The sequence below is a fragment of the Spermophilus citellus genome (assembly GCF_964194105.1).
Source record: "Spermophilus citellus genome assembly, chromosome: 3".
Classification (NCBI taxonomy): domain Eukaryota; kingdom Metazoa; phylum Chordata; class Mammalia; order Rodentia; family Sciuridae; genus Spermophilus; species Spermophilus citellus.
The window spans coordinates 133,111,306-133,133,188 of record NC_138184.1 but is presented as its reverse complement, the minus strand read 5'-3'; the positions used below and the strand labels follow the sequence as shown (position 1 = coordinate 133,133,188).

Genomic DNA, 21,883 nt, shown 5'->3' with positions numbered 1-21,883 from the left:
CCATTTATCATTTATGATCTTCAAACAACCTACATGAGTTACTTATATATTGCTTATTGTTTAGCCTCTGTTAATTATACACTATACAAAGTTCACAAGGGCTAGAAATTTTTACCTGTATTATTCACTCATGTATCTTAAAAGCCTTAAATTGTGCCTGACACAAAGTAGGTACTGAAGAAAATATATCAGATGAATAAACCATTATTATCACATAATTCATTCTATTCACGCAAGGGGCAAAGCAGGCATACTACTGACACCCATTCATTCACCAACATCTGGTTCATCGTCTAGTATGTTTGAGAACCTGCTGGCGCTTAAGTGTATATTAATAAGCCCCTACCCTCACGGAGCCAACAGTCTACATTAATACTATATGAACAGGAATGGGAGGCAGGATCAGATGCTGTGGAAAAAATGTATTGGTTGTACAAATATACTCTTAATATTTCTTATTGATCTCAAATCGGGCGCCGAATCAACTTTTTGACCTATTGTTTTGGTTACTCTCCTAACAGTTAAAAGATGTCGGGTGGTCGAGCTGGAGTTGTCGTTCAGCGGTACAGCACTCGCCTAGCGCGTGCAGGGCGCTGAGTTTGATCCTCAGCATCACATAAAAATAAATATATAAAATAAAAGTATTGTATCCAATTATTGAAACAACAACTAAAAAATTAAAAAAAAAAAATGTCGGGTGGTCAAATCCCTCAAAACACCGAGGGAAATTCTAGAAGAGAGTGGCTGGACAATAGTCGACCATCACCTTAAGCACCCGGAATGGTTTCACGCACGCGCTGGTCTGCAAAACCCATACAAGCGTGGAGGCTGTTATGGGAACATAAAGTGTTACACCGAGGGTCTCGGCTGCCTTCCGCGGAGATCAAGGCCGCCTAGTCCGGTGAGGGAGGAACGCGACTCGCCCACAACTAACAGGGGTCAACCGAAGAGTCCCAAAACACTGGGAACCACGAGATCCAGAAGCAGCCGAAGCACACGAGCGAAGTGCAGACACAGCCCAGGGTCCGCGCGCAGCCGCCTCCGAGCCAGGCCCGCCCACTTAGCCCCGCCCCTCGCACCGGAAGAACGTGTCTGCGCTTCCGGAGGTCTGCGACCCTTGCCGTTGCCTCGGTGATGTCGTGGGTTCAAGCTGTGTCCTCCACTCCGAGCGCTGCTGACGAAGAGGACGTGTTTGACGAGGAAGCGGACGAGTCGCTCCTGGTGCAGCGAGAATGGCGGAATCACATGCAGAGACGAATCAAAGTAAACCTGAGTGGAGGCCGTGGGCACACCCTAGGGTCCCGGGTTGCGGGAGGAATGTGCGGAGTTGTGAAGAAGCTCTGTCCAGCGTGTTCCCAGCTTGGTCTGCTGCCCTCGTTATGGCTTGATTGCCGGTCTGGCCCGCGTCCTGCTAGGATTTCCCAGCGGGTTCCTTGAAAGCGTGTGAAACAACGCATTATCGCCTGACTTATTTTATTCACGCAAAGGGCAAAGCAGGAATAGAGGACCCGTTCATTCACCAATATCTAGTTCAACATCTAGAGCTGGGGGTGTCGCTCAGTTGGTAGAGTGCTTGCCTCACATGGATGCATAAGATTCGAAGTTCAATCCGCGGCAGCACACAAAAAAAGATAACATCTAGTATGTGTCTGAACCAGCTGGTGGTTGAGTGTGTATATTAACAAGTCCCTACCTTCCACTCTAACAGCCTACAGTTAGGGCATTCAAGCAGGAATGGGAGGCAGGGAAGATTACTGCGCGGTCTTTGTGAACCTGAGGGCTGCATTACAAGCTGGGACCTACTTTAAAACTATCCAGACTTCGAAGAGTTTGCACTTTGATGAGGATCTCAAGGAAAGGGGTGGGGGAGTAATGTACACTGACTATACTAATTATGGCTATGAAGGACACAGTGTGCTTGAATGGGTGGAAAAGATTGAGCTTAAGAAGGGGAAAGTAGGGGAAGCTGGTATGAAACACTGGTGGCTAGGTAAGGCAATATTAAAAGTTGGTTTCTTTTTTTATTTGGTAAATACAAAGTGTTCTTTCTTTGACTCATTATTCATTGAGAACAAGCTTAATTTTCAGGTAAAGCACTCAGAACTTAATTCTGGATAAGAACTAAATGATAAGATTTGCGTCCACATAATATTTTTGCCAGTCTTATTATGCCGTTAGAGCTGTAGTTAGGAATTTTCCCTAATTTAATGTTTCAGTAAAATATTATTTAATTTGGCCCAACAGCCATATTGTCCCTTTCAGAAATGCTTTATTTGAGACTGGTGCTAGTCCAGTAAATACTGAGTGCTGTGACGCCCTTGAGAGATGCAAGACAAAATCTCTATCCACAGAAAATCTGCATTTTAGTCAAAGTTAGTAATCAAGTAAAATTCTAAAGCCAAATTTCCCATTTTCTTTTTCTAAAAGTTAACTTTTTTGCTACTTTACTGGCCTCCTTACCCACCTATACCATTCCAGTTCATTGCCAAGGGGCCAGACATAATTCTCCATGTTTCTTTTCTGTGAAGACATTGTTTAAAATTGTGTAAGAATCAAGTGTTTAAAATTTGCTTATTAAATCTAGACTTCAAAAGTGGGATGCCATTATATGTCCAATGGCATAGTAAAGGCCTATTTCACAGTTTTCTAAATTAGTACTATGCCTTTCTAGAAAAGCCTGCATATGGTTAACTTGGTGTTAATTACAATCACAATTCTTTATTTTTAGGAAGGTTATAGAGATGGACTAGATGCTGGCAAAGCAGTTACTCTCCAACAGGGCTTCAATCAAGGTTATAAGGAAGGTGCAGAAGTCATTATAAACTATGGACAACTCAGAGGAACGTTGAGGTAATTTTAAATTATAATGTCATTACTACTGGTGAATTTTTATGAAAGTAATATAAAAAAGTAAAAATAAAGTATTTAAACTAAAGTGCTTTCCCTGGTATTGAATGCACAAAATTGAATTACACTGCCTTCAAAAAGTGAAAATTAGCTGGACTAACTGGTGTGCACCTATAATCTCAGCAACTCAGGAGGCTGAGCCAGGAGGATCACAATTTCAAGGCCAGCCTCAGCACTTTAGCAAGGTCCTAAGCAACATAGCAAGACCCTGTGTCAAAAATTTTTTAATTTTTAAGAAGAGCTGGGGATATAGCTCAGTGGTAAAGCACCCCAAGGTTCATTCTCCAGTATAAAAAAAAAGCAAACAAAAAGTAAAAATCATTATTAGTTCATTCACTTGAATATGTAAACCAGAAGTTATCCATTTTTGCAAACAAATGGTAGGAAAATATATATACTTTTACTACCCAAACTACCATCAATCTCTAATTAAAAGAAGTTAAGATTTTGAATAAAGCTTTTAGTGTCTGTACATATGGCAGAGCACAATATAATAGACCTCTAGACCAGAAGTACATAATGAAAATTATAGTAATTGAAAAATTATCCCATTTGTTTTTGTCCTGAGCACTGAGTACCTGTCAGGATTTCATAGCAATAATGGCATATAACAAAGCCAAGTGGTCAGATGACACATGGAGCTAAGAACATGACAGACCGGTTTATCCTCTTTGATGCTTTATACATTTTAAACTCTCCTCTGTAGAGAAAGGCATAAAATATTTCAAAGAATCTAATTTTATAACAGGATAGAAGATGAAAGAAATCAAAACAAAAAATTATTGTGTTCATAATTTTAGAATATAATAGAAGATGAAAGAAAGATCAAAACAAAATTATCAAGTTCATAGTCTTAGAAAATTTAACTGGATTTATAGTTTACTACAATAGGAAAATGATTAATTGTTCATCTTCACATCATCAAGTTAAATTAATCTTTTATATGCTTAGAAAACTTACTGCTAAATCTTTTATGTCTGTTGATTCCATTATTAAAACATTACTTTTCAGCTGGGGATGTAGCTGAGCATTAGAGTGCTTAGCATGCTCAAGGCCCTGGGTTCAATCCCCAGCACCAAAACAAAAAACAAACAAAATAATTACTTTTTATAATAACCACTGTGTTATTTCTGAAATGTAAAATAATAAAACAATATTGTCCATATTAGAAAAGTAAAACATATGTTAAATCTGTTAGGACTAGAATTCTTACCTTTTTCAAGGTAATTGTTCGTAGCTCCTTAGATGATTCTAATGGGTGGCCAAGATTAAGAATCACTAGTTCAGGAACTGTTTGATGTCCTTAAAGGAGAAACTTGTTTTACTGATCTTTCTCCAGGTTGTATACCTCTGTAGAAGTTATAGTTATTAGGGAAAGTCTAAAATGTGAAAAGTAGTTATAGAGCTGTGAAAGAGGAAATATGGATTATAAATACATGATTAAGTCTAATTTGTATTAAAAAATAATGTCCTTATTTTTAAATCGTATTTTACCATTATTAACTTCTGCTTTTGACTGACATTATTATCATTAATACATTTTGCATGATGTTATCTGAAAGAGATTTGTAGGGCTTAGCCTCAAACATTCTAAAAGCCTATGACTTTAATTTTTTACCTTTTTAATTCTTGTTTGTATTTTCATTCAGTGCTTTGCTCTCCTGGTGTCACCTTCATGATAATAGTTCAACTTTGATCAGTGAAATAAATAGTCTTCTGGATGCAGTTGGCCAATGTGAAGAGTATGTGCTCAAACATCTGAAATCAATCACTTCACAGCCTCATGTTGTAGATTTATTGGATTCCATTGAGGACATGGACCTTTGTCATGTAGTTCCAGACGAGAAAAAGATTGATGAAACTAAAGATGAAAGACTCTGTGAAAATAATGCTGAGCTTAACAAAAACTGTGGCAAGAGTCCTAGTGGGAAAGATTGTTCATATTTAGAACGTTGTACAACACAAGAGCATTCACATTCTGAAAACCCAAACCTTGCTTGGATTTTAGAACAGACAGCCAGTTTAGTTAAACAGTTGGGAATATCAATAGATGTTTTGCAGCACCTCAAACAACTATAAAAATTATGTTCCCTTTTCTAAGGAATGTCTCAGAGCATTTTGTTTCCTAATAGGGTAACCAGAATTAATACCATTTCTGCTCTGAACACTTCAGATGTTATCCTTCATGGAAGTTTGCAATGACTTCAACATTAACACTATTATACTATAAGCTTTTTCTGTGTCACTGGTAATTCTTTTGTAGTTTAAGATATGCTCAGAAATTCCAGTTGTCATCATTTTCAAATATCTCATCAAAATTGAACATTTTTAGACTCATTAACAAAAGCTAACAAGAATCAAACCTAACACTACTTTCTACTTCCATCACAATCAGGGGATTCAAGACCTCATCACCAACTAATCAGACCTAAGTTACCAAAAGTAACCTGATGGCTAACATTATAGACACAGAAATAAATATATGTATAGATATACAGGTTTATATTGAAAGCAGTCTTAATATTGTTGATTAAACAATTAAAAGTAAAATATCAAAATTCACTTTAGTTACATGCTTGCCGCACATGCACAAGACCCTGGGTTCAATCCCCAGCACCACCAAAATAATAATAAGGACATTCCATAAAGAATATAGAAAATCCATTTCATTCTCAAGTACCTAGTTTTTCCAAATAGTAAAGAGTTATTAGTGTTACTTAATATTCCAGATTATTCTAAATGGCTGTTTTGCTTAAAATTCACATAAGAAACAACTGGCTTCTATATTACCTTAAAGTGAATTTTTTATTCTAGCATAAATTAAAGAGTCAAATATTTACTTGAGGATCTAAGCATGTACTAAACTTGGAAAATAATTTTTGTCACTTTTTTCCACCTGAAATACAAATTTATATGAGGTAGCCAACTTGAGAGGCACCCTGGTAATTGTCCTTCATTGGTAGCCTTAGCTACTATTTCATCAGTATTTTTATGTACCATACATGCTAAAAGATATATCACTATAGTGAGAGAATCTGCTAAAATGTCTTCAAGGGACAAAGAAAATGTACTATGATCTTAGAGCCCTCTTCAGAGTTCACAGAATTTTGAAAAATTGAGGCAACAAATTTTGAAATAAGAATACCATAGCGCTGGGGTTGTGGCTCAGCAGTACAGCGCTCTCCTGGCATGGGTGGGGCACTGGGTTAGATCCTCAGCACCACATAAAAATGAAGGTATTGTGTTCACCTACAACTAAAAATATATTTTTTTTAAAAGAATGCCATAGAGTTTCAGGTTTTATAAAAACCTGCTGAAGCTATCAAAGTGACATTTGGTACCTGGTTTTTAAAAATGTGCCCATATCCAGATATGAACACCATTTTAGAGATTTACTAATTCATCTTATTATATATTATTCCATATTTTTAGATGCAACCAAAATCTAAAATCCACAACAGAATATTAAAAGCAATCTCAAGTCTTGTTTTTGTTCTGTCCTGCATATTACTTGTGAAATATCCATCTCTAGTGATATTATCGCAAGAAGGTCACACTGAGTAAAAACTTAATGATGTTATTGAGATTTTATCTGGGCTTCCCCAATAAGATTCCCAAAGATAATATCCCTTGTCACCATTGATTACATAGAACCTGTTTATAGAAATGTTTATAGAAAATGAAGTCAAAAGAATTCACTGAGTTAATGATAAGCCTCTGCACTAGAACCAACAAGAGCAAAGGAAGTCCTGCCTCACTTTTGATTTTTTTTTTTCTTTTGCCTTGGTTTATATGTTTGTAGGCATGCCAGGTCTTCCCATGAGAAGACTATAGATGAATATAATTGGAAAGGCAAGATTGCCCCAGAACCAGCACAGCTAGAGTGTCAAGGCCAAGGACCGGGACATTAGGCTGAGTAATATGTTTTTTAGAAGCAGAAATTGCATCTATAGTAAGTTATTTCTAGGTGTTGACATATCTGGGTATATACATACATATTTTTTTCTGGGTATATTTTTTAACAAATCGGGGAGCTCCATTTTCTGACATTTCAATTGCTGGAACTGCTGAGGACATAAAATTTTTTATGATATGTGAACACGAAATAAGCAACTGGATTCACCTACTTGCATCTTAATCTCATTTACAATCACATCACTTCATGGAATGCATTCTGAGAAACATATTATCGGGTGATTTTATTGTGTGAACATTTGAATGTGCTTCAACTAAGATGGTTATGATGTCACTAGGTGATGTAATTTTATAGGACCACCATTGTTTCTCTGTGACCCATTGTTAGCCACAATGTTGCTAAACTGCACAAGAATCTGTTATCACCATTCAAATGTTTACTTCCTATTCATACTTCCACTTTAAATTGCTTTTTGCTAAGGATGCTGATAGCTAAAGTCACACATCTGCCCATTACTGGCTTGTTCTCGGTCCTTACAATCCCTTCTGCTTGTATTCCGCAGCAGTAGTTTTTCTTTTTGTCCTAGGTGTTACTATTGCCTATCATTTGCTAACTCTCCCCTTTTCTGTCTGCCCCTTAACTGTGAGGATTCCCCAGAGTTTCATTCTTGGATCTTTTTTTGTTTTTACACTCTTAAGCAGAGAACCTCACCTCCTCCTAATGTTTCAATTACACTGAATATCCCAAAGCTAATATTTCAACCCCATCCTTCTCCCAAGCTCCAGACATAAATTTGCAACTGCCCATTTCTTATGCCTATTTCAGTGGCTTAGCATAAACAGCATTTCTAAACAGATTCCCTATTCCCTTTCTCTCTCATTTCCATCCCAATTTATTTTGTGTGCCTGTGCATGTATGTGTGTGAAACTGGAGATTGAACCCAGAACTAGGTAAGTGCTCTACCACTGAGCGACATTCCCAGACCTTTACTTTGCCTTTTGTATTTTCAATCTATTAACATCATCTCTGTTCACACAAAGCTAGAAATCTTTATGTCTTTCTCTGCCTTTCCTTTGCCACCACATCCTACTTAATTGTCAATTGAATATTTTTACGTCTTCAGAACATTTTGAATCTGACCTTTCATTTGAATCATCAGATTTTAAATTTAAGTTTTTGCCTCATTACTGTTAGTACTTCCAATTTACGTCATTTCTTTTTTCTTTTCCTTATCACTATTATCTTCCTGAAACAGTTTATTTCCCTGATTTAAAACCTCAATTTAGGACTGGGGTTGTAGCTCAGTGGTAGAGTGCTTGCCTGGCACATGTGAGACACTGGGTTTGATCCTCAGTGCCACATATAAATAAAGAAAATGAAGGCATTGTGTCCATCTACAACTGAAAATAACATTTAAAAAACTGACTTATTTCTCTTTTTTTTCTACTAAGTAAATTATAAACATGAATTCAGTTCTGAGCCCAAGCAGCATCGTGAGTCTTATTTCTCTTTCTGCCTGCTTCTACCCCACCATGCACTCCACACTTATTATACAATACTACAATTCTTTTGAAACATAATAGAGCTACTCCCAACCTCCAGTTTTACTCATTGCTGACTCTTCTGCTGAGAATACTTCATTCTCCATCCTTCTTTCCCAGAAAGTGCTTATTTATCCTTCGATGCTAGCTTAAATTTCAACTTAATCAGTCAAAGAGTTAGTTTATTTCCCCAATATACCCTCTGTATCACTTTGAGTATCTCCTAACTTCAGAATTCTCCAAGAAGGGGTAACATCGACAGCACTTAGCATCATATCCTATAACAGATGCATAGGTAATATTCGATGAATCGAGAAAAAAAAATGAGTCTACTAGGCAAAATGACAATATAACAAGAAATATAGGATTCCAAAATACATCATACATCCTTTTGTTTTTAGAAGACAAAACCTTTATGTTTGCCTTATTTAAAAAAAAGTCCATTGTTCCTCCTCATTTTTTATATTAATCATAAAAATCCATGTATCCAGATTGTATTATACCAGGCTAAATACTAACATTAAGACAATAGCACTTATCAGTCATTAAAAACTATACTTCTGAGTTGGGCACAGTGGGTGCATGCCTATAATCCTGACAAGTTGGGAGTCTGAGGCAAGAATCATAAGTTTGAGGCCAGCTTCAACAACTTAACAAAACTGTCTAAAAATCTTTTAAAGGCCTAGGAATGTAGCTAAGTTCAATCCCCAGTACTGCTAAAAGAAAAAAAAAATTATACTGCAATATAATGTAAAGGCCTAAAACACATAAAATTATATTTTAGTAAGTCTCACCCATTAAGAAAGTACAGAAAGAAACTACACAAAAGAAGAACCTGGATGAAAACAGTTTAATAAATTATTCGTTTCTAGCAGGATGCCTGGTGCATAGTTTTAATGATGCTAAGAAGGAGCTGAAACAAGAGGAGGAAATAGGGCAAGTAATAGCTAACAGTGCTTACTGTATACAGGCACTGTTCTAAAAACTTTACATATTTAATTTGTTTATTCTCATAACAACCCTATGCCACAGAACTATTATTATCCCATTCTATGATAGGAAAAAAAAAAAAGTATGAAGAAGGCTAAACAAGTTGTCCAATTCACAGCTATGAAATGACCTGGTTGAGATTTAAACCTATGTTAAGTCTAGCCCCAGAATTTGTGCTCAAGGTAGATGCTCACTAAATAATAACAAAGTAGCAGCGATCATGTTTACTGGGGGAACTATGAACTATATTTTCCTCTTGCTGTTTCTACTTGGTATTTCTACTGCATTTTTCAAGACTTCCCCACTCCACAAGTATTATTTTTATAATAAATGTGAATAATAATAAATGAAAGTTTCTCAGAAATTTGTCTTCTCTACATCTAAAACAGGAAAAATACCATTCCTGCTTACTAGGGGAGAGAATCTCGATCATTTAGAATGTGGTATAGAAAGATATGTTCAACATAAACAGAAACTAAATTCTCCTTAGACTCCTTAGACTTCATACTTCCTCACAGGAGGATAATCCAAGTCATTCATTTCATGATAATGTGTCTTTACCATTCATATATTCCTACTTAAAAAAAAAAAAAAGACTGTTAGCTCACCTCTTACATACTGCTACATATTTGCCAAAAAGAGCCAAAAGTACTCAGCATGCAAAACACTCCATTTTCTTGTCCCATTAATAGTCTTATCTTTCCAGAAAGAAGGTCAGCAAAGTACAATCAGAACTACCTACAGATTCAGTTCTGGAGAATTTGGATCCTAGTGCTTTCATATGTTAATAGGCAGTTCAGCTTTAGAGAGGCCCTGGACCTTTGGATCCTGTCTTTCCCCAAAACTGATGAATTTAGTTCAAGGCCACTGGGTGGTGCTCGTGTACCCTGATATGTTAATACAGTATGTGTTTCTTAGGTAACTGCCCTTTAGACCTTAGACTTCACTGTCAGAAAAATGAGAAGCTAACAATTATCCCTAGAGCTATGCCAGATAGATTGAATCACTTGTAAGATTGGGTAGGTGGGGAGAATTTTCTGGGTATGTCAACAAACAAGAAATTAGGGCACCCCCTGTTTATAATTCTAAGCTGAGACTTATTCTAAATCAAAGTAACCAATCATAAAGAAGCCAATTTGTAAGGGGGGAAAAAAAAGACTTTCCATACGCCAAAGCTTTGAGTCCTAAAAGAACTAAGAACCCAAAGCATATAGAATTCAGTAAGAAACCATGTAAAATTATAATTTCACAGGCATGGAACTCTGCTTGCCAGGCAAGACTGCCTAAACCATTAAAAACAATTCTAATCCATCTCTTCATTTCTCACTGTTTTACTCTCTCTCCCATACAAGTACAGCTTTTCAGGGTTTAAAGTAGAAGTAGACAGCAACTTTTTTAACCCACTCAAATATATCACAATGCCTTTTTTTTTAAGTCAAGAAATCTACAACCCAATAGGTTTTTCTCATAACAAATACAACTCATTCCATCTAATAGTTAAGCTTTTCCTTATGAATTGCATAATCACTATTATCTATGGCTTTATTATTTTTTGAAGTATGTGGTTCTAAGATGGAATTTTTAAACATAAAACAAATATTTGCTAAATCGCTTATAATAATGACAGTCATTTTATAATGATAGTATTTGTAGTCTTTGAAAAAAAAAACTGGACTGATATAAGGGTATAATGTAAATACCTGAAAATAAAATATCTCTCTTTTTTCTTATTTGGAGACATTGCAAACACTTTTCTCCCATAATCAGATCTTGAAATAACCAGGGACTCTCTAACTCGTAACTGTAAATTATAAAGTGAAAATGCCAAATCGTTTGCTTATTAAAAACTAACCAGGCCAGGCAAGGTGGCACACTCCTGTAATCCAAGTGGCTGGGGAGACTAAGGTAGGAGGATCACAAGTTCAAAGCTAGCTTCAGCAACTTAGTGAGGCCCTAAGTAACTCAGTGAGACCCTGTCTCTAAATAAAATACAAAAAAGGGCTGGGGATGTGGCTCAGTGGTTAAGTGCCCCTGAGTTCAGTTCCCAGTACCAAAATTATAAAAATAAAAAATAACCATAAATTTCTAATCTCTCAGTTATACTAGAAATTAATGTTATGGAGTTGATTTTTGGAAGAAAAACTCATTTAAATGCATTTAGACATTCAAATCCCAAGTGGGAACTAATTAAACATTTTCATTTGAAATCAGTGTTCTGCTATTCAAGATGCCAAATGATATATTAATAGTCTCTGATTTTAATCTTTTCATAGGCTTCTATGAGTTTCATATAGTATCTGAAATCTGGCAGTATCCATTATGACCCACCCCATTTGTTAGCTTAGAGAGCATTTTTATTTTTCAGTGCTGGAACAAAGGGTACCCTTCATGAAAGGTAATAGCAACACTGAGATCAGAGATATGAATCCATTTTCACTAAGCTACTCGGAGGCCTCTGCCTTTCCAGTGTGAACAGTATACTCCTGACCTCACTGCAGGTTACATTTTCCGCAAGGAAGTAACCAGGGGACAACTTGAGAAAGGCAGGCAAAGTGAATTGCTGATGATGAATGATGTTCAGCTGATGGAAAGGATGACTAGAGAAGGTGACAAAGAAACTTACTAAAAAATCAGTGTAGCTTTTGAATTTTTAGAACAGAATATGTCTCAAATCAAAGATATTTTAACCCATTTGCCTTAAAAATTCCAGATTTAGAAATTTGATCTAAGAAAATAAATAGGTGGTAAAAGAAACTTTCAGTACAAAGATAATCCATTGCCGCATTCTATGTAGAGTAAAATTAGAAACATCCTATGGCCAACAATTTAAAAATTGTTAATTATGTTAGCTTAAATTTGACTTACCCATTGTAAGTTATCATTATGAGAACTATAGAAATAAGCAAAATGTTTATGGTATATATTTAACTGAAAGTCACTATTGTTGAAATGTGGATACATTATATTTAAAGTGTGTATTTAACAGATAAAATGGAAGATCATTCTCTGTTACAGTAATTATTGTATTAATGTGGTAGGACTATACGACTTGTTTTCTTTTTCAGAATGATCTTTTGTTGTGAACACTTTTTATAATAAGAAAAGAAAAATGTTTGAAAAGGTGTTCATTTTTAAGAAGAACTACTATGTGCACTTTCCTGAAAATCAAAATCTGGGGAAGAAAGCAAATGTACTTAATTCAAAACACTAGATCAGAAAAAGATGTGGTGGGGGTGGGGCAATACAATATGTTTTTCAAATCATATCAAAACTGTAAGTTTATTTCTTAAATTATACATAGTATTATAGTTTGGATCTTAAATGTCCTTCAAAGTCCAATGTGTTAAAGGCTTTGTCACCAGCCTGAAGCACTATTGGGAGGTAGGGGAGGTGAAAACAGGTATCAGAAGACTGACAAGCATGTCCTTGAAGGGGACATTGAGATCTCAGCACCTTTCTCTCCCTATGCCTCCTGGCCATCATGGGGTGAGCAGCTTTGCTCCACCGTGTTCCCCTGACATGACACTCTCCTCAGACCCAAAAGCAGTGACCATGGGCTGAAACCTCTGAAACCATAAGCCAAAATAAATCTTTCCTCTTTTTAAGTTGATTATCTCCTATATTTTATAATAGTAACAGAAAACAAACACATTTAATCAACTTTAAACTTTAAATGGAAGAAAAAACAGGTATTTTTTAAGCTAAAAGCCATTCATATTTGCCTGTAGTGAATTTTCTAACAACTCACGTTAAGATTTTACTTCAGATAATACCAACTTGTATACCAACAGTGTGGTATCTGATTCTATTCTCAGTAGTGTAAATGAATTAGCTTTCTTAATTCTTAATTAATAATTCTTAATAATTAGCTTTCTTAATTCTTAATTTCTGGAGCTACCTTGTCTTACCAAATAAAAATAAAGCTCTTCATTGAATTTGTCACAAGGTTGCTTCTTTTTTCAAAAACAAAGATCAAATTGAAAATTGGGACAACTTGGGTCATGTTTGCTATTATTTTGTACACTTTAATAAACAGAAAGCATATGGCATCTATTTATAAAGCAATATGAGCCTCTTAGTTTCCAAATCTATAAAATCTGTAAGATGGTAGTATTGGTAGTAATGTCATTATTTCTGTGAGGACTGCATACAATAACATATTTAAAATGGTTGCCTGGTGTCAGGCACCTTGTAAGTGCTTACTTAGTATCCCGTAGTAGCTAAAAATGATAGTCCTAAAAGCCAGATTGTCTGCTTGGAAGCACAGCTCCAATCACTTACTAGTCAGTTCTCTTTCCTGTTCTTTTTCTTCATCTCTCAAATAGTGCTTATCTCATAAGATAATTAAAAGAAATAAATCTCTGTGTTTGATTGGTTATTGATTGATTTGCTGGTGCTGGGGTTCAAACCACATGCATTGTGGGTACATACATGCATGTACTCTATCACTGAGCTATATCCCAACCCCCCCCCACACACACACACATCAATAAATGAATCTGAACATGTAGAATGCTTAGGAAAGTACCTTGAATGTTTTCAATGCTCACTAAACATTAGCTATTATTGTCATATTTTATCCTGAGCCTGCAATTTAGCAAGGGGTTTAACCATCTTTTAGACAACTTTAACTATCATGAAATTGCCATGACTCAGACACTGCCAAGCTTCCTACTCGTGTAACTAAAGGGAATTAGCATGATTATTTTTCTCCATAAGTATTTTAAAAGAAAAGGAGGAGGGAAGGAAAAGAAGAAAATTTTTTCAACATTTGCAAAGGATAGCATAAAAGTATATTTTAGCCAGGCACAAGGGTGCCTACCTGTATTCCCAGTGACTCGGGTTTGGATGTGATTTGTCCCCCAATTGTTCATGTGTTGGAGGCTTAGTCCCCACTGTAGCAGTGTTGAGGTGGCAGGACCTTTAAAGAAGTGGAAACAACAGGTAGGTTACTGCAGTCAATAGATTTAAGACAGTTCTCATGAGATCCTGAAGTTAGTTCTTATAAGAACCAGCTGTTATAAAAGATCAAGCCTGGCCACTCCCCACCATCTGGCTTCCTGTCTTGACATGTGATATTTCCTTCTTGCATGCACTCCAGCCATGATGTGATGCAGCTAAGGGGCCCTCACATGACGCTGGCTGGCACTATGCTATTTGGACTTTCAACTTCAAAACTTTAAGCCAAGTAAACTTTTCTTAATGAGTTACATAGTCTCAGATATTTTGTTATAATAATGGAAAAAGCACTAGCAATGGACTGTTTGCTTGCTAGGATGTCATCATGAGATACCACAGATTGGGAGGCTTTTCACAGACATTTATTTGCTCACAGTTCTGGAGGCTCGCAGTGTAAGATCAAGGTGTCAGGCTGATTTGGTTTCTCCTGAGGCCTCTCATCTTGGCCTGCAAATGGCAATCATCTCTGTGTCCTCACATGATTTTCTCTATGTACACACAAACATCTCTGGTGTCTCTTTATCTGCCCAAACTAAGGACACCAGTCCGATTGGATTAGGGCCCACTCTAATGGCCTCATTTTGTCACTTCTTTAAAGATCCTAACTCAAAATATAGTCACATTCTTATATTCTGAGGTACTGGGGGTAGGGCTTCAACATGAATTATGGGGGATAAAATTCAGTCCATAAAAGATAAAAGGTGAGGACATGGAAGATTTACTTGAGGGGGTGGGGGGGGCTAGGGATTAAACCCAGAGCCTTGTGTATGCTAGGCAAGTGTTCCACCACTGAGCTATACCCCCAGCCAAGATGTACTTTTCTTAAGTAATATTTTCTACAATGTTTCTATAATATTCAAATATTCTATGAGGAGCCTAATTATTTTATAATCTGGAAAAGCAATGAATTAAGACAAAATAATAATATATTTATATTTAAGATAGAGTTAGGTTGTAGACTTAGATAATTATAAATAGATTTTTCATTTACACAAATGTCTCCTGGAGCATTGGAAGGTCACTCTGCTTTTAGAATTTACTTTAAAAATTATACAATTTAGTTTTAGCTTAAAGTAAAGTACTTTTTTATTATAAAATAAGACACATAGTTTCAGAAGTGATAGAAACTAACTTATAAATTAGTGTGTTGTTTATCTTTGAGAATAGAGTAAGGATTTTTATTGTCAAAACAAGAGATCACAATAGAAGACACCAATAAATTATTTGTTCTGACAATTTTAGACTCCAGGGCTTCTCTATGAGAAGGTCAGCTCCTTATATAAACGGAATGCTACCCAAAACAAAACCAGAAAGTATCTGAGACAGTGTTTAAGACAATAAACATGTACACAGTGAGGAGAAATAAAAATGCAGTCTATTTCTTTTCTGCTGTAAAACATGTTGCATAAATGTATGAGAATGAGAATCATTTCGGTAAAAAATGCTTTCATTATAAAAAAGTTTTGAATTCTTCTCTCTCTCCTCCAAAAAAGTTTCAGTCTGTGACCTGGATAAAGAAGTCAAAAGATGACAGATGACACTAATTTCACATGAACCTTAAGTCTATAATGTAACTGTACTTACCATCTTCTTTACTCTAAAAACATTTAACATTCAGGGGTTGGGGGTGGCTAAGTGGTAGACCATCTACCTGTCATGTGCAAGCCCTAGGTTCAATCCGCAGCACTGCAAAAAAATTAAAATAAGTTTAACATACATATACCAATATCAAATCAGTAGACTTAACTTTCTTCCTTTAGGAAATGCCCAACCAAATTGGAGTTAAATTAATCTTACTTTAAAGTTCAAGAGGAGCTGGGGTTGTAGCTCAGTGGTAAAGTGCTCGCCTAGCATGCTTGAGGCACTGAGTTCGATCATCAGCATCACATAAATGAAAAATAAAGATATTGTGTCCACTTAAAAAAACTAAAAAATAAATATTAAAAAAAATATAAAGTACAAGAACAGATATGTAAGACTAGTGACTGTTTTGTGACTTATAAAAGAGAAAGCATCTCTCCAAAAGCAGTGGCCCAAAGAGGTACTATGAGACGGGAAGAACTGGCTGCAGGACAGTGATTTCTTAAGTTGACCAAAAAGGAGGGAGACTCCAGTTTAAGCCTAGAAAGAGGGATCCCTGCCAAGTCTAGACAGTAATTGCATTCCACACCTCAAACATGTCCCCCTAACTAGCAAGGCTGGAGCATAGCCCTACCAGAGTCAAGAAGGGAAGGTCACCCAAACTTAACAGTAGGCACCTCTTTGCCATGATGTATCAATGCTCACAGTGATGATGGTAAAAAGAATCAAGAAACCTAGGTTTTGGAAACACATAAACATTATTTATCTAGTAAGCAATGATCAAAGTCTAGGATTAATGAGATAAAAATAGATAATGAAAAACATCACTGATAAGATTTTTTTTTTAAGTCTGGCTTTAAAGCAGCACAAAATGGTTTCTTCCACACAAGCATAAGCTTTGTGCCAATGTTTCTCAGAATCAATATGGCTCTAGTCTAGCCTCAGTTTGAGAGGTTTTTTTTTATAAACATACTATACTATATAAAATTCTCTATGAGGTAAGCTCCTTATGTAAACAAAATATTCATAGGAATATAATATAATATATTTCTTTGTCAGAGACAAGGTAAAAGAAGAATGAACAAGAAAACTTCCATTCAGAGTTCCTGGAATAGAAAGCACTCTAGATTCCTGTGGGTATGATGAGCACGTGCAAACATGGGATATTATGGTTTGGATATGGGTGTCCCTCAAATCTCCTGTGTTAATGCAGAAATATTCATAGGTAAATGACTGAATTGTGGGAGCTGTGACTTAATCAGAATGGACTGACTTGGTGGTAACTGTGGGCAGGTGGGGCGTAACTGGAGATGGTCTTTGGAGTTATGCACTGAAAGGGTGCTTCTTCCCTATGGCCCCTTCCCCTCATTCCCTGCTTCCTGACCCTGCCAGGAGCTGAGCAACTTCTCTCTGATGGGCTCTTCCCTCATGATGTGCTGCCTCACCTTGGGCCCAGAGTAATGGACCCCACTGTCTATGGATTAAGACCTCTAAAACTATGAGCCCCAATAAACTTTTCCTCCTCTAAGTTGTTCTTGTTGAATATTTTGGTTACAACCATGAAAAAGCTAACTAAAACACAGAGTTTGATATTAAGGTCGATGACAACTGTTTCTTCTCTTCTATCTCTGGGACATCCATCCTGGGTGGTTTCATCCATTGAGATGACCTGTGCACAGATCAGTTCCATTGGGGAGGGCTTCTAGGCTCTTTTGAAGGCCTGGATGGTAAACTCCAGAATCAGACATCTAAAAAGGTCTTGGTCCCCTCCCCCCCCCCAAAAAAAAAAAACTCCTTTCTGAAGAATTTCTGTCCTTATTCCCACTTCCAGAATCCATGGTGCTAGGATTTGGCCAAGCAAAGCTGTTAAGAAATGAGAACCAGCCTCTAGGCCTTTGCTTAGAAGAACAGGGAGGGGTACTGCTTGGGATATACTGGGTTCATGCAGGCTGCTTCTCTTCTTTTGTTATCTTTCCACTCTGCAGTTTGTGGAATACTTTTGCCATCAGAGGCACTTGGTCTTCTCCATGGTAAGGCCCTTGTGGGTTGTGTAGCCAGCATGTCTCAGCCTTGTCTATTGCTCAAAATGCTAAATGCTCTCCTGGGTCTGTTTTGTGATCAGAGAATTCATGATGCTATGGGTGACTGTAGCCTTCACCACTGGGACCTTGTCCATACTGTCAGTGACCATTGACAGGAGTGGGTGGGATTGTGTCTCAGTGGTAGAGCACTTGCCTAGCATACATGAGGTACTAGGTTCGATCCTAGGCACCATATAAAAAAATGAACAAAATAAAGGTATTGTGTCCATCTACAACTGAAAAAAATATTTTAACAAAAAAGGGCTGTGAATGTGACTCAGTGTGTGAATGTGACTCAGTAGTTAAGCGCCCTGGGTTCAATTCCCAGTACCAAAAAAAAAAAACAAAAAAAAAAACTTATCAGTAATTTAGGTTATCTGTGAACACCATCAGGCAGACAGAAGTCTAATATCTAATAAGAGATAGTGTTTGATAATTGAATGGATTTGAGAAAATAATCAGGGGTAGGGATGTAGCTCAATGGTAAAACACTTGCTTATCGTGTATAATGCCCTGTGTTCAATTTCCAGCACTGAAGAAAAACAAAAAAGATAAAGGTAAAACTATTTGTTAGTGTGTATCCAACATAGTCCTAATAAAAGAAGTTTTAACTGAATGCTCAGTCATTCACAGGGTCAGCTGTAAAACCTGTAGATTTTAACTCCTATTGCTTTAATTCAGTCCTTTACCAATTTTTGCCTGGCCTCTTGGCATAATCCTCCTGGCTTCCCTGTGCTCCACATTACCAGAAGTGTTGCAGAGGAGACCTGCGGGCAGAGCTGAAGTAGCTGCCAGTATCTATAGCTACAAATTCTTGCAATCCCACAGGAAGATTGTCCAGTGAGTCATCAGAATATAGACAGGAGTTGATTATAAAAGTGAGAAATGAAGGTAATGAGATAGGCACCATACACACTGCCTCTGGAGAGAACAGTATGGCTTTTGCAGAATCTGGGTGGTTTTTTTTTAAGTTTTGAGTTCTTTCATTCTTAGTTTTGCATTCCCCCTTTTGTAGAACCCTCAGCAAATTTCCTTTGGGAGAGTCCTGATGACCTAGTAACAAGGTATGGGTGTGACTTATGCAATTATCTATGGTTTGACATACCCATTTTCCAGATGTTTGTCTGTTTTGTTAAGGTTCCCTGTGATTCCTAGTTCTATAATCTATGGCTTGTCTTTGATGTATATGCCTGATGTCCTCCCTATAAGTTACTGCCCTTCGTTTTCCTTCCCACACCTTCTTGCTCATGGCTGACTAGTTATCTAACAGAAAAATCTTTCTAAAATTTAAGTTTGACCATACCGTTATTTTACTTGTTGTCTCTATGACTGTAAAGCAATGAATACCAGCCTTCCTTTGCAATGTGATCTCCAATCAGTACAACCAAAGATACTCAAACATCGGTGATAGAAACATGTGCTATTTCCTAAATAATCTATATCCTTGTAAGTATCTGTTACTGTTTTTTTAATATTTATTTTTTAGTGTAGTTGGGCACAATACCTTTATTTTATTTATTTATATGTGGTGCTGAGGATCCAACCCAGGGCCTCACATGTGCTAGGCAAGTGCTCTACTGCTGAGCCACAACCCCAGCCCTCTATTAGTTTTAATCAACTGTGACCACTGTGACAAAAAGACCTTAACAGAACAGCATAGAGAAAAAGTTTATTTGGGCTCACAGTTTCAGAGGTTCTTTCCCCAATCAACTGACTCCATAGCAATTGACTATTGCTCCATGGCATAAGGACATGGCAGAGGAAAGCAGCAACCAGGAACCAGAGAGAGCTCCACTCACCAAGGACAAAAAGTCACAGCCCCAATGACCTACTTCCCCCAGCCATACCCTACCTGCCTACAGTTACCACCTAGTTAATCCTTACCAGTGGATTAATCTACTGATGAGGTTATACCTCTCATAATCTAATCTTTTACCTCTGAAAATTCTTGCATTGTCTCAAACATGAGCTTTGGGGGGGACACATCATATCTAAACCATAATGGTTATGGTGCCTGGAATGAATTTTTTCCACTGTCTCCTCTTTGCACCCTCCCTCCCCTTTGCCCAAAGTTCCTCCATTTTTCCCATGCCTCCCCCTCCCTGTTATGGATCAGCATCCACTTATTAGAGAACATTTGGTCTTTTTTTGGAGGGGATTGGTTTACTTCGCTTAGCATGATATTCTCCAACTCCATCCATTTACGAGCAAATGCCATAATTTTACTGGTAATAATACATACCCAAATTGATTTTTACTTTTATTAAAATTAATTAAATGCTCATATTATTTTTAATGAAATAAAAACTATCATTTTCTCAAATTTTTTTATAAAAAATAAATTGGCTTTTTTAGATTTAGTATGTGATTTAGTAACTGTTTTAGGTTTTTTGTGGTTTTTGTTTTTTGATTTTTAATGTGAAGATAGGACTTCTGTATTTAAATTTGTATTCCTCTTAACTGCTGCTAATAAAAGGATAATCAGTTTTGATCACTTATTCAGTTTCAAGCCTTTATGTTTTCCATAATTAAAGGTAATTTACTTAAGTACCTTACATCTCCATTACAAAATACACTCCTGTTTCCCAGGAGGCCTATCAAGGGTAATTCCCAGAAATAGCAGCAGCAGCCAGGATGGAACCAAAGCAGCTGCAAGCTGTCAGCATTTAAGGAACTGCAGCCTGATTTCAGGAAGCAATGCTGGGGAGGCAGTAGACAGACATAAGGTCATACATCACCACAGAGACCAAGACAATGACTCACCAAAAGTCCCTTTCCAAACCTTAGGACATAGAGGAAGAAAACACCTGAGATCTGTCACTAATAAAATATTTATGTGTAGTACTTTACAGCATGTGATTGTACAAGCAGAGAAATTCAGAACACAAAGGAATATAATTTCAGTAAAGACAAGCCCCATCAACAAGAAAAGCATGTGTATATGAATTAATTATTGTTGTACATAATATAAATTTAAGTACTTAGTATATTAAGTAATTACTAAAGCACTACGTTAGATACTATATACCACAATAATCCAATTAAGATTCCCAATATAACTTAACTTTTAATTATTTTAACAGTTTCAGAGTTGGCTTTGGAATACACAAACTAAGGCACAATACATGAAGGATATTATTTGACACATAGTAATAAATAATTCTTTTTTTGTGGTGTTAGTTCACTGACAATGAATTCTTTTAGTTTTCATTTCTTTTAAAGTGCCTTTAAACCAGGCCCAGTGGCCCATGCCTGTAATCCCAGCAGCCAGGGAGGCTGAGACGGGAGGATCAGAGTTCAAAGCCAGCCTCAGCAATGGTGAGGTGCTAAGCAACTCAGTGAGACCCTGCCTCTAAATAAAATACAAAATAGAGCTGGAGATGTGGCTTAGTGGCCGAGTACCCCTGAGTTCAATCCCTGGTACCTGCCTCCTACCCCCCACCAAAAAAAAAAAAAAAAAAAAAAAAAAAAACCTTAAAGTACCTTTATTTCACTTTCATTTTCTAAGGATTTCTTAACAGACTTTACTTTTTAAAGAAGTTTGGGTTCATAGCAAAATTGAACAGAAGGTACAAAGAGTTCCCACATACTTCTTGTCCCTATATATGCATAGACTCCCTGGTTATCAACATCACCAGAATGGCACATAAATGTATATTTTTCTAGTTGTAGATGGACACAATACCTTTATTTTATTTTTATGTGGTGCTGAGGATCAAACCCAATGCCTCATGTGTGCCAGGTGAGCACTCTACCACTGAGCCCCAGCCCCAGCCCCCATAAGTTACTCTTGGTGAACCTGAACGGACACATTATTACCCAGAGTGCATGGTTTGCCCCAAGGTTCACTCTTGGTGTTGTGTATTCTATGGGTTTGGACAAATATATGACATGTAATCCACCATTGT

At 36.8% G+C, this 21,883-nt stretch overlaps 1 protein-coding gene across 1 annotated transcript; it reads left to right on the top strand.

The window, feature by feature from the left end:
- The first annotated feature begins 1,069 nt into the window (after window positions 1-1,069).
- YAE1 (YAE1 maturation factor of ABCE1) lies at window positions 1,070-7,355 on the top strand. Its single transcript, XM_081285693.1, has 3 exons — window positions 1,070-1,263; window positions 2,729-2,850; window positions 4,557-7,355. Exons 1-3 carry the CDS (start codon window positions 1,135-1,137, stop codon window positions 4,984-4,986), a joined length of 681 nt encoding a protein of 226 aa, XP_081141819.1. The 5' UTR covers window positions 1,070-1,134; the 3' UTR covers window positions 4,987-7,355.
- Window positions 7,356-21,883: the final 14,528 nt, after the last annotated feature.

Excerpts from the sequence above, each read along its gene's own strand:
- YAE1 (XM_081285693.1), top strand. The coding sequence starts at position 1,135 with ATGTCGTGGGTTCAAGCTGTGTCCTCCACTCCGAGCGCTGCTGACGAA. Across the intron at positions 1,264-2,728 it reads ACATGCAGAGACGAATCAAA|GAAGGTTATAGAGATGGACT; the intron begins GTAAACCTGAGT and ends CTTTATTTTTAG. Across the intron at positions 2,851-4,556 it reads CAACTCAGAGGAACGTTGAG|TGCTTTGCTCTCCTGGTGTC; the intron begins GTAATTTTAAAT and ends ATTTTCATTCAG.